General features: G+C 53.7%; 1 protein-coding gene across 10 annotated transcripts in view; it reads right to left on the bottom strand.

Moving 5' to 3' along the window:
• DIP2A (disco interacting protein 2 homolog A) overlaps positions 1–13,363 on the bottom strand; it is a 112,119-nt gene that overhangs the window by 4,267 nt on the left and 94,489 nt on the right. For all 10 annotated transcript variants that reach the window (XR_012091111.1, XM_007971197.3, XM_073011397.1 and 7 more), the window contains 12 exons: positions 12,752–12,875; positions 12,348–12,469; positions 12,111–12,222; positions 10,999–11,108; positions 10,019–10,149; positions 9,345–9,513; positions 8,706–8,876; positions 6,354–6,415; positions 5,432–5,489; positions 3,257–3,331; positions 1,279–1,453; positions 456–579 (listed from right to left, as the gene is read on the bottom strand). Coding sequence is in view for 9 of the 10 variants with exons in the window: in XM_007971197.3 (XP_007969388.2) it covers positions 456–579; positions 1,279–1,453; positions 3,257–3,331; positions 5,432–5,489; positions 6,354–6,415; positions 8,706–8,876; positions 9,345–9,513; positions 10,019–10,149; positions 10,999–11,108; positions 12,111–12,222; positions 12,348–12,469; positions 12,752–12,875 (1,433 nt within the window). In the remaining variant the exon portion in view is untranslated. The remainder of the gene's footprint in view (positions 1–455; positions 580–1,278; positions 1,454–3,256; positions 3,332–5,431; positions 5,490–6,353; positions 6,416–8,705; positions 8,877–9,344; positions 9,514–10,018; positions 10,150–10,998; positions 11,109–12,110; positions 12,223–12,347; positions 12,470–12,751; positions 12,876–13,363) is intronic.

Here is a 13,363-nt window from a genome sequence, read left to right as displayed (position 1 = left end):
TCCCAACACAAGTTCCCCACAGGTGAAGGAATCAGGAGTCACAACCATGTGAGAAACACATTAAAAGCAGAAACACTTCAGGATGAGACCTGTGGAAACCTTACCTTTTGCCTGTGCATTTGGGGACAATCTCTTGGCTTACAACTCATAAGGAAACGGAGAAAAAAACAAGCCAAACCCAAACAAAGGCAGCAAGGTGTGCTCTGGTACCATGCTGTGCAGAGTACATCCAGAGGGAGGACCCACAAGAAGTCCTCAGCCCTCTCTGGCAATGCCCAAGGTAGACAGGGTTCGTCTACACGGCACCCAGCTCCACTGCAGGCCAGGGTGACAATGCAGGAGGCCTGTGCTCAGGCCCAGCAGTCCTCGGCTCTGCTCCAACCGATGCACAGCACTCACGCACAGAGGAAGGGCTGTATGGACCATGTGGAGCCGCCCTCTACCTGGGCTCTTACCACTCAGCGATGCTCCTGTGTGCTCGGATGACAGAGGTCTCGATGTCGATGGGGTGGTACCGCATGCCTCTGAGCTCCAGAGTTTCATCCAGAGACCCAACGACATACAGTGCATCATGCCGCCCTGTGAACAGTGTGTGTTTACACGTGCCCAGAAAGCCGAGGCATGTAGAGGCATGGGCTGAGGCATGGGCTCATATCCTCTGAGCCCAACCAGGGGCTCTCAGGCACAGGGAGGTCTCAGCTCAAACATCATGAGGTCCCACACCACATGCAGAGAGGGTGATGGAGGTACTGGCAGTGAAGGCTGTTATCTCTGCAGCATGGAACCACCTCAGGAAAGTTACAGCAAGTGTGAGTGTGTTATTAAAAATAACTTTTATCTCTGGGAACGGGACACTATCTGTAGGAGCTACCAAAAGTTCTGCCTTATCTGGCCAGCTTGTGGTGGCTGCACAGAGTCTTCTGGACATTGGCCACAACCTTGAATGGGTTGTGCATGGGAAAGCCACTGGTAAAGACACAGTGGCAGAGAGGCCGGCCTGGCAGAGAGGAGGAGGCCTCCCTGAGGAGCCTGGTAGCCTTATCACCAACACCATCCCCCCACCCCTTAGCAGAGGCCAAGGTCCCAAGGATAGCGAGGGGCAGTCATGGAGGGAAAACAGTATTTTCAGAGAAAACCGCTGTCAGAGTATCTTTCCCCCACACTGAACAATACCAGACCACAGCAAGAAGTGAGGTGTGCCAGCAGGTGACCAAGCTCTTGGGGAGCCCAGATCCTCCCCGCACAGCACTCACGTGGGACTTCACCACAACCCCTCACCTCCACTGGCATCGGTGAGCTCTGTTCGTCGAAGGAAGCCAAGGTAGCCAGTCCTTGCCCAGATGGTCTGTGTGTCTCCAAAACTCAGCCGGGCACTGAAGTGGTCGGCATGAAGCGCCTCCTCCCCATAGACTGTGTAGTACCCGGTGGCGTTGTGGGGGCTGCTTACCCAGATCTGGTGGGGCCCAGAGGACAAGAATGTGAAGTGTTACCAACCACCGAGTTCAGATTCTGTCACGAGACATCCACTGGCCAAGAATAATGCTCCAGAAAACACCGAACGAAGTCGGGCGGATAATATTCATTGTCTCTTACTTTATGAACTAAGTGAAATTACAGGCACAGAAAGCAAGCATAACTTTCTCTCCTTAAATACTGTTTCTTCCTTTGACCCAAGAATGGCATCTGTAGGACTCTATCCTACGTGGGTAAGTAGACAGGGGCAGTTCCACCTTCCTCACATCCAACTAGTGTTGGCAATAAGAGAGGGCTGGAAGCAACCCAAATTCCACAGCAGGGACAGGCTGAAGGAATGAGGGTCCCTACGGAGTGGACAGCATGTGGCTGCTCAGACTCATGGCAAGACAGAGGCCCTGAAAGCAGACAGCACGTCCCAGGGTTAACGTCAGCCCCATGCGTGTGTGTGTGCATCCACTATCCATGTGCACGTGTGTGTCCACCAGTCTGTTCACGTTTGCGTGCACCCGCATATCTACACACATGTAAGCATTTGTGTGCATCCATGCAGCGACCAAGGGACCAGAGGCCTGTGCCTGCAGGACCAAGTGTCATGGGGCCCTTCTAGACACAGAGTCCGTCCAGAACCTACAGTCAGTTCAACTGGCTCTAACACGCCCCTGCATGGCAGCGTCTGAAAGAGGAGAAGGGGGTGGCCAACAGGGGCGTTTCCCTTGAGCATCTGCCATGAGGGGTGGGTCCCCATTCCCGGCTCAGACTCGCCATCTCCTGGGGGCACACCCTTGACTTACAGACCTGGGTTTGGCTGTCCAGGAAGTGGGATGGTTGAGGGGAGGGTCCCTCACTCATCCACACTCAGGATTGGGACCCAGGACACCTTGCCATCAGGACACAGTTTAAGACCACCTGAGGGGTCACAAGCTCACACCCTTGTCCCAGTCAGAAGAAGCCAGCTGAGGCTGAGTGATTTCCCACTGGGCACGGCTTGCTGGAAGCCCCCAGTCTGGCTTCACAGCAGAGCCCACAAATGATGCCTGTGCCCGCCTGGTCTGAAGACATCAATTTGACAGCACATTCCCCAAGAGGATAGGACTAGGAACGTGAGTCCTAAGCTCTCATGACAACAGATCAATCTGCACGTTCGGGACATGACTGCATGTCAAGCTGCCACCATAAATAATGAGTCGTGCCTGTCCCAAATTACAGCAAGATATACGTGCAATACATGTAGACATTTCAACCCAATGGATTCCTGTATAGCCTCCGTGTTCTCAGGGAGACCTACACCTTCCACCTGCACCCTCAGGACAAGGGATCTGAGCTCTCCGAACCTCCCAGGGCAGGTGGAGGCCTTGAACTCTTCTGGAGCAGAGTTCTCTATCACCAGTTCCCCCGGGTCTGTGCTCCTGCCTGGGTGCCAGGGACCACGTTTTAAGTAGCAGCTGCTGGGTCCTGCACAAGGTAGCTGTTTTCCATGCTGCCACTGGTGCCTGTGCAGCTCCTCCCACCTGTCAGTGCCCTCACACCTAGGGGTTCCCCTCTGTTGGTTAGGTCAACCTAGGGATGAGGCAGTTTGTCCCACAGTACCCCAAAATCCTACATAGGAACTGGGTCTGGGAGGTACATGGGGGAAGGGCCAAATGGTTTCTGGTAGATTCCCAAAGGCAAGTGTTACTCCACAGTTTAGAATTCCCAAATCTGAAGCAAAAAGAGAAGGAAGATGAAGCCGGTGAGGCTGGTGAGCTCAAGCCCCTCCCATGGGCCCCTGCCCTCAGCTCACCTCTCCCAGGTGTGAGTCTCCCAAGGGTCCTTTGGTCTCAGTGTGTGCAATGATGACCTTCACGCCAGGGAGGATCTGGAAGGAGGAGAGCTATGTCCCTTGTTAAAGAAAACATGGCACGAGACTCTCTTGATTCAGTGACGTTAAAATAACATCCCTCGGAAGTTGGCCTGCAGGACTGACGTGCTTATGTCAGGTCAGGAAGTTTAGAGGCTGCTCCAAATTCGACTTCGAATTTTGAAAAAGAGATGCCAATAGAAATAAGTTGCGAATCTTAGCAAAATGACTCCAGCTGCTAAGACGGGACCCCATCTTTGGGTGTCAGGAGGGGCAGAGGGTCACTAAGGCTACGAAGACAATCAGCCAGGTGATGCCAGCGCACCTCACGGGCACACATCCAGGGGTGCAGTGACCCTGCTGTGCCCAGCCCTGCAGGAGGCACATGTCTGTCCTAGTTCTCAGCCAGGAACCTGACCACGAGGAAGTTCTTCCTGCCCGTGACTCCGAGTCAGTCCAACCACTGAGCACTGGCTCTGTGCCAATTCAGAGGCAAGAGGCCACCATCTCTTACCTGGCCTCCCAGGCCCGGTCCCAGCGTTCCCTCACTGGGCTCAGGTCGGACCACCTGACTGCACAAGACCTGGATGCTTGTTCTGTGTCCTCAGTTTCCTCATGTATGAAATGGGGGCAATTGCACTCCTGGCAGGAGGAGGGGACAAGGGGCCACAGGGAGGTGTGAGCTGTGGTCAGCACCAGACCATCCCTGGCGGGTGGGACTGTTCTGTTTCCCCAGATGCTGTTGGAGCCTCCATCTTCGCCCTGCATGTCCCAGCTAAGTCCCAAAACCAGAGCTCTTTCCAGGACACAAACCTATCAGGCCCAAGTGATTGTAACAGCAAAACAGGAAAGAATGTCCAATAAAAGGGGGTGAGTGAAACAATTACAGTACAGCTGTACATGGCAGGGCAGGAACAGCCACTGAAAAGAGCGGCGTGAAGGCCCCACGACCCAGGGAAACCTGCTGAGTTTACACCAAGGATGATGCAGAGCTCTGGCGATGGCGGCTCACATGTCCCTGTCCTCAGTGAAGGGAGGACATGCAGCAGCCCCAGCTCCCACAGATGTGCTGCCCACTAAGCTGACCCAACTCCACTCTCGGCTGGTCTACTTCCTAAAGTGACTGTCACAGGGGACATGGGATGGGAGCTTTTCAAGCCCCTGCACCTGCATGTGAGTTCACTCACTCACTCCTGCTCCCCACACTCAGCCCAGTCCCACCGTCCTCCCAGTAGCTCCCACCTTGAGACCCTCACAGCAGCTGTGCCTTCTGTCCCGTCTCACCCCTGCTGCCCTGCAGGAGTCTGTGTGCTGGACATCATGTGGCTTGGCTGGATCCCTCTCTGGGCCCGTCTCTGACTCCCCACAGGTGGCTGTGGCCACGGCAATGAACGGAGTCAGGGTGGCCAATCTCCTTCTCTTGTCTCTGGGGTTGTGAAGCCACCAGGGCCCCCGCGGCCCCCGCTGGATGTGCAGCAGCTGCCCACTCACATCAAGCCTGGCATACTCTTCATGCTGCCTTCCTGGGCTGTGTGACTTTTCCTCCTTCCTTTGAACCTTTCCTGAACCAAAGGAGGTTCAAACCTCCTTCCTTTGAACCATTCAGAGGATGCTGTTCTGTGCCTATGTCTGCTGACCCCGTGCAGCATCTCAGTTTTTTCCTGGGAGTCCTCAGGCCATCTCAGGATCCCCCAGATCCCCTACAGGCTCTGGGGGCCTCTTCCTGCTGACACCCTAAACTAGGGCATGAGATTTTGTCATCTCCAATTTAGGGTCAGGGCCACCCACTGATGTGTAGGTGGGCTGGACCCTGCCTCCATGGCCCTGGCTCCGGAGGCCTGAGGCCTGCCACCCACCCAGTGGGAGTTCTTTATTCCTGTACCTGAAGTTCTCCCTTTCTTGGCTTTGAGCTCAGACGTGTGTTTAAAGACGTAACTAAGTAATTCTATATCCCAGTCACAAAGCAGGGAAGGAGGCTTCTGCAGCAACCAAGCCCACCCCAACCAGAAGTCAACCCGTGTTCATCTGAGCCACAGCCCCCAGCACCCTCCACGGGGTGATGCTTCAGACAGACGTCTCAGACACGACTCAGAATGCACACGTCTTGGTTTCCACTACCTTTCCAGACTCCATCAATGGCAGGCTGTGCGGAGAACCCCGTTCTACCAAACGTACCCTAAAAATCAAGGGAACAATTTCAGTATGTAATTTACTACACAGGTATGTCTAAAAGGGCAGATCATGAGGTTGGAAATGATCACTCTGAGGGTCTGCTGACAACAGCCAGGATGTCAACCTTTCCACAGCACACCTGCCATGAATGGCAGGGACACCCCAACCACGCTGCGGTCCCAAGTGCTGCCACCCTCATGCACTCACGCCCACCCCCATGTGCTCACAGCAGCTCACTCTACATTTCTTTTAGGTCCTCCTTGAACCCAGCAGGCCCCTGGCACCCAGTAAGCTAAACCTAGTGTTTACATCAAGCTACAGTGTGGCCATCCTTGAGAACCCAGGACTGGGATCTGAGCTTCAAAGCTGGGAGAGGCCCTGATACACACCTGACCACAGACCAGCAAGCACACACTGTATGCACTACCATCGGTTATCAAGATGAAAACTAAGTCAGATTCTATGACAGCATCAGGTAAGAAATGTTCTTGCCAGTAGACGGATTACTTGTCTTCTGTCTGTCCCTATCCCTCTAAAAAACCAGATGTCACAGGGGTCACTCTTATTCTTCCTGGCTGTGTGACAGATACAGGGATGGTAACCGCAGCCCTGGGGACATGGGCGCACAGAGACAGACACTGAGCTCCCCTGGGAAGAGAAGGCTCACAGCTCTCCTCTTCCTCTTGGTGCAGATGGCCCAGTGTAGCCAGCTGTCCTCTCATGTGCCTATCCAGGTGCCCGGGTAGGCCTGACTTGGCCCAGCTGTCCTCTAATGCCTGGGTCCCAGCGGTGCATAGTCAGCGCAGACCTGGTCCGCACCACTTTGCCGCTGGGTATGAATGGGGCCCAGGCAGGCTGGGAACATTACCTGTCATGGCGCAGTGCCCGCATGTCCACGTAGACAGTTGTGGGGTCTGGGCCAGCTGTGCCCTGGAAGGAGAGCAGCAGAGGAACTTCTGTTCAGGGGCCTCACTTTCATCTTGTTTGCACAGGCACAGCTGCATGGCAGCTCCTCCCTGGCCCCCGGGGACACCCAAGAAGGGAGCCGCTCTGCTCCCTGCAGCAAGTCTGCCTAGGGGTTCGAGGTCCCCCAGGCAGGCTGATGCTTTCCATCCAAACATCCACAGAGCTTGATAATATTGAGTGAAACAGTCAATGACTCTGAAAACCCCAAATCATGCCACTTTACATTTCAGCTCTAACAACTTTCTATTCCCACTGGTCTCTTGTTGTGATGAAAACACCATTAGGATTTGAGGGGCATTTCCACCATGCTGTCAGGCAGGGCCTGGCCTCTCACCAACCAGTCTAATTCTACTGGGGACTGCTTGCAGCCGAGACTCACTCATGGATGGCAGCCTTCACCTTTCTACTCCTTTCCTTTCTGAACCTTACAGTTAACATTAATCCCGACTAACGGACATTATGTGTCATTTTATTCAATAAGGAACATCAAATTAAATGAGTACGCTGATCAGCATCACCCTTAAAGATCCCAGACAACATAAACTATGTCTGCACTGGAATTAAACACCTCTGCACTGAATTTAAACAGAGCCCTTCCTCCCAAGGCAATACTATGAGCATTAACATTTTTGAAAACAGTTTTACTTTTAAATTTGGTTACAAGGGAGCTTTTGTAATATGTCAAGTAATATCCACTGTGAACAAAGTAAGACAGCAAAAGAAACATGTTTGTCTAGAATTCACGAGAAAGTCACATGAACTCATGGGAGGGGGAAGCACAGAGGCACCAACAAGGTCAAGGTCAAGGTCATACCTGCTCAGCCAGCTTTCCCAGCCTGTTGGGCTGACAGAGGCCAAGGAGGCAGCAGAGTGAGACAGGGAGGAGACAGCCACAGGAAACACACACAGAAGCAGCAGCCACATGAGAAACACAGGGAAAGAGAGAGCAAAACCCACCTCTGTATCTTAAAGAGCAAACGTGAACATCCATTAACTTCATTTCTGCAATCACATGTGGCGTCCACACCCTTCCGACGTCTAGCAAGGAGGCCCCAGGCTTGCAGACGCAGAGCCACTAACACAGGCCGGCACCCACGCTCAGCCACAGCCTGCAGCAGGAAGCGAGCTCACAAAAGGCCCGATCTCTGCCGTGTGACAGGGTGTGAGGCTTGAGTGGTCGGGGTCTTTTTGTGGGGAAGAGGGTGTGAGCAGAGCCCACCCTGCCCTGCGTGCACTGCCACTGTGCTGGGGAGGCACAAGGCCAAGCAAACACTTTGGAAACAGAGACAGACCTGCACTCAGCCCTGCTCTGGCACGGACAGGTGCCATTTCCTTCCAGCTATTTTTGTACAATGTGGGTGAATAAGGCATTCAATATGTAGGGTTATCTAAAAAGCTATTTGGTTTTAAGATGTTTTTAGAAAGAAAGGAAATTGAGATACTAGTACAAAATCTGAGAAATAGCCGTAGCTATCTGAGGAAGCAGTAAACAGAATTGCCATGAGCTCTTTAATCTCTGAAACTTGGTGCTTTTTTTTTTTTTTTTTTTTGAGACAGGGTCTCGCTCTGTCACCCAGGCTGGAGTGCAGCGGTGAGATCTCGGCTCACTACAACCTCCTCTTCCCAGGTTCAAGCGATTCTAGTGCGTCAACCTCCCAAGTAGCCGGGACCACAGGCACACACCACCAGCCAGCTAATTTTTGTATTTTTAGTAGAGACGGGGTCTCATCATATTGTCCAGGCTGGTCTCGAATTCCCGACCTCAGGTGATCCGCCTGTCTCGGCCTCCCAAAGTGCTGGGATTATAGGCATGAGCCACCACTCCTGGCCTGAAACTTGGTGCTTCCTTTTAATAAGACATTTCAAGGTTTCAAAAATGAATGAGTCAATACAAATTACATTTATTAATGTTTCAATTTAATATTGCTAGATATCTTAAAACAGTAAGTTCAATCTTGCTTTAAGAACTTAGCTGTGTATTATATCTAACTTAGAGAGTCTTACAGGTAAGATATTAGTCACTGTTCAAAAACAATTTGTGTTTTTTTCCAAATAAGCCTTTGTTCAACTAGAATAGAATATCTTTAAAAATAAAACCCTTGAAGCTAAAATATTACGTGGAAATGAAACATCAAAGGCTCAGAGAAGGAGAAAGAGATCAGGCAGGCACAAAACTGCACATTAACAGCTGGGAAGCTTGGTCTCCACGCTGCCAACAGCCAGCTTTCGAGAACCACAGGCCCCAGCGCCTCACCTGGAGGCAGATGGCCACGTTGACCCTGCACCCGAACGTGGTGCTTACGGCGCGGGCCGGCAGGCCCAGGTCCTTGAAGAGCTTGGAGAAGGACTGGGTCAGCGCAATCCTGGGCCGCTCCTCGGCGACCACCATGCACGTGCGCACACATGACAGGTTCACCCCCTTCATCTGCGGGAGGGGGGAGCAGTCAGGCCACAGCCACAGCCCCGTGAGTTGCCAGGGCCCTAGGCACTGTCTTGGGAAATCTCCGAGTGGGCACACAGAGGTGGAGCTGGACACCAACCTCCTCTCTGCAGGCTGTGTCTGTCCCATAGAATCCTAAGTGTGGACGCACTAGAGGATTCCATCTGACCTGCATCCCACACCTGCCCTCCCACACAGCCAGACCTCCACCCTGCCGTCTCGCAGGGACCCTGCCCTACTCCCACACCCGCCTCTCCTTCGGGGTGTGGAGCTGCAGAGACAGGTGAGCCGTGGAGGAGGGATGTGTACACAGGGCCCGTAGTGGGAAAGGTTTTTCTCTACTTCTTCAAACTGCAGGGAGGGGCCTTGGGAGTCTTGTTTTGTTTTGTTGTTTTTAAACTTCCCAGGGCTGTGGTCTACAGCACACTCAGAAGCCCGGGTCTGGGCACTCACCCTGAGGACACCCGTCTGTGCACCCAGGCCCTTGGTGCACATCTCCATCACAGAGTAGGAGCAGAAGGTGACGCGGGCCTTGTACTGGCTGACGGCTGACAGCCACAGGGACACATTGCTCTCCAGCTCCAGCGGGGGCACCAGCACTGATTGGTGTCCCGAGTAGACACTGCGAGAGGGAAGGCTCGTGAGGATCCGCCTGCCCACCGGGCACTCCACTCTTCCCTTCCTCAAGGACACTTCTTTTCCAGCCACGACAGTGGCATGACTCTGTTCTGATGCCAAGTAGGGGAGTTTGGTGGAAAACATGCCACGGGGTGAACGTTGGGGGATGGCAGGCACGGGGTCCTGAGCTCTGCTCCAAACACTTGGAGAGTATCCAGGGACAATGCTCCAGAGGCACTCACTTATAGAGATGGATCACTACTTTCTAGTGTTTGAAGGAATCAAACAGATTCTTCCCAAGTACTGATAATGGATAGTGTATTTAATGAAAACTGTATTTTCACTCAATTTCAGACTCAGACTCCAACCCACTTCATCCCCAAACAAATCCACTCACACACGTCTCATCGGCTTCCTGAACACTCAGAAGAGGTGCCTTAGAAGGCCAAGGTTCCTAAGAGCCACACGAGCTGCTCCAACCTGGCAGGTGGCAGGGGCCCTGTACTCACCTGCACAGACACCACAGGGCGAAGCCAAGGCCACAGTAGGGGTCGAGGCAGATGGCAATCTGCCGTGAGGGGTACAGCTCACACTGCAGCTTTATGGAGCGGCATAAGGCGCTTGTGGCCGCGTGAGACATCTCGGGAATAAAATAAAGTTCAAAAAAAAAAAAAGGGGGGAAATGAAATTCAGTGATGTGCAGGAGGAGAGAGGGTGGATGGCAGCGTCTGCTGTCCACATGGCTAGACTACTAAACATCATATTTATTTCCTTAAAAGACGGTTGGCTCAAATCCCCATATAACCTAAATAATACCCAAGAAATGGTACACTAAAAATCTTAGAAACAAAATTTCAGGATATTGAATTTAAAAAAAATTTTTTTTTTTTTTTTTTTTTTGAGGCAGAGTCTTGTTCTGTCGCCCCAGGCTGAAGTGCAATGGCACAATCTCGGCTCACTGCAACCTCTGCCTCCCGGGTTCAAGCAATTCTCCTGCCTCAGCCTCCTGAGTATCTGGGATTACAGGCGCCTGCCACCATGCCCAGCTAATTTTTTGTATTTTTAGTAGAGACGGGGTTTCACTACGTTGGCCAGGATGGTCTCCACCCCTTGATCTCGTGATCCACCCAACTCGGCCTCCCAAAGTGCTGGGATTACAGGTGTGAGCTACCGCGCCCAGCCTGAAAAATTTTAATCGAGCTATTGGCTCCCAGCAAGGTAAGAGATTCTTCAAAGCCACCAGTTCCTGGAAGCCAGATAGTCATAAATCAGAAAGTTTAGACATGACCATAATGCATCAGAAAATGCATTACTCTCAGGCTAATCACATTTTAGGCTTCACTGGTGTTTAACACAAATCTTAAGAAGCAATATTATTGCCTTGTGCTTTGTATAAGGACCTGCCGGTTTAAACCTGAATCTGACATCCTTTCTGTCCACTCCTCCTGATTTCTAGGGGTTGAGGCAAACAGGATTTCAGAGGACCTACCTTCACCCCCGCTAGTATCCCAGTGGTTGACACGCTGAAGTCCAAGTATGCGAGGACATCGGGGGAGGGGGGCCTGAAAATGCTCGCTACCTTCTTTTTCGGGATGTCATCTGTTAAACAGGAGACACCAACATTAGCATTCCCGCATGTATTCTGAACGCTCTGGGCTTTCACAGGCAAGAGGCGACACATGATTTGTCCTTGGGAGTCCTGTAGAGAGTGAGCTCAGACAGCAGTGGGGCGGTGACCAGGCAGGCTGTGTGTGCTCAGGAAAGCATATTTCATTCTTCATGGAAACGCTACCCAGTCCCACCAAGACCACACTGAGCCTGTGGAAATGGGGGACGGGGCAGGGCGAGGAGAGGCGGCATCACGTCACTGACCAGTAGGAAAGATTAGAGGACTGGGGACTTGCCAAAGGCCACAGAGCCTATGGCAGAGCCCAGATGAGCCCAGAGTCCCGACCACAGCAAAAATAGCCACGGACGGGCTCTGGGTTCTGCGTGCTTCATCAAGTTCTCGTGGCCCCATGAGCCAGACACCACTGCCTCCCGGGGTGCAACTGGGCACAGGCTCAGCAGGGCAGGCCAAGCCCATGAGGCTTTGGGGCCCTGGCCGGCTGTTCAGCTCTGAGCCTTCCCTCCCCTACACCAGCTGCCCTGGCCCAGCCCCATCCAGCCCAGGCTGAGACAGGTCCACGGCAGAGGGGAGCCGGGGGGGTTTCCGACCCTCGCCCTGTTGGCCCTCAGCATTTCCTGGGGCATGACAGCATTCACCAATGATGGGGACAGGGATGCTGGAGCGGTGGCACGCGGTGGGAGCTGTGTCCCCAAAGCGTTTGCAGAAAGCCTCAGAGAGCTGCCAGCCCCCATGCCGGCAGGAGGCGGGTGAGAGGGGCAAGGCTGTGCTCCACACCACTTGGGACTGGGTGCGGCTGCTGTGGGCTGAGTGGAGTGCAGGTTTACACATGGGACAGGGTCCCCCCTGCTGTCAGCCAGGCTCCTGCCAGGACTGCTCTTGCCTCGTGTGTTTTTGGACGGCAGCCAGGCAACACCACACCTACAACACAGAAAGGAAAAGGGACTGGTCCTGGGCAGTGTGAGGGCACGCACCTGTGTCTAGGATGGTGGGCCAGGTCCTGATGTCCACGGCGGCAGCAGCCTCCTTGGACCTAAGCAGCCGTGTGACGGCCTGCGTGGTGAGGACGCATGCAGACTTGCTGACCTGCATGGCGAGGGGCCAAGGGTGGGTGGGAGGGGCCTCTCAAACTGCCCAGAAAAGGGGGCAGCGGAGGGTAGCCTTGCAGCCTCCCACTCACAGACCCTGACCCGCGGGCCAGGTAGGCGCACCTCCACGATCATCTTGACGGTGGGCAGTGTGGTGCCAAGGTTCTGAGGGTGCGGGGGCCGCACGGTGACGGGCACGCAGCCACAGTACAAGCAGCCATAGAACGCGGCGATGAGGTCCACCCCTGTGGAGACAAGGACTGGCTGTGAGGAGGCCGGTCGCAAGAGGCTCCCACCAGCCTCTGTTCACCGTTCCTGCAAGAGAGGAGAGGAGGTGGTGCTGGGGAGGGCATGGGTGACTCTCAGGTCTCCAGAGGGGTAGCTGAGCTGAGGAGGTAGACACATGCAGAGAGGAGGGGCTGAGCTTAGTTTTGGAAGATGCTTCGGGGAGGGAATGTCTGGGGGCTGCTTAGGGTAGGGGGCTGCTTACGAAGAGCTGCAGGTGCACAGACCCACAGTGAGCCCACCTGGTGGGTAGACTAGAGCCACATGGTCCCCAACACTCAGTCTTCCCTTCTCCATCAGAGCCGCAGCCACTCTCTCAGCCCTTTTGTGCAGCTGGACGCAGGTTGCAGTGCTTGTGACGGTGCCCTAGGAAAGCGATCTTTGAGCTCATCTGTGCGCTGGTGCGTGCAGGCGGGCTGTTTGCAGACGTGCGTGCACACCGCCTGCACGCCCTGCACACAACCCCTTGTGATTAGGACCCATGATAATGACAATGTGTCAGTCCTAGGCGTGTGGCTGGTGTCTTTTTTTGGTAGAGATGGGCTTTCACCATGTTGGCCAGGCTGGTCTCCAACTCCTGACCTCAAGTGATCTGCCCACCTCAGCCTCTCAAAGTGCTGGGATTACAGGCGTGAGCCACCACACATGGCCCACGACTGGTGTCTTTTCTCACCATCTGTACTCTCTCACTAGCAGTGAAGGGACAGGCACACAAGCATCTCCTGTGTGGTCCAGCTAAGAGGGAGCGAAGCAGGCACTCCATTCACCCAGGGCTGAGCCAGAAACACATGGCTAAAGAAGACCTTCCTGGCCTTTTCAATAAAATATTCCATACACCACTGTTATAAATAAAT

The sequence above is a fragment of the Chlorocebus sabaeus genome, chromosome 2 (assembly GCF_047675955.1).
Source record: "Chlorocebus sabaeus isolate Y175 chromosome 2, mChlSab1.0.hap1, whole genome shotgun sequence".
NCBI lineage: Eukaryota > Metazoa > Chordata > Mammalia > Primates > Cercopithecidae > Chlorocebus > Chlorocebus sabaeus.
Note: the sequence above shows the minus strand (reverse complement) of the source record. Positions and strands in the feature narration are given on the sequence as shown.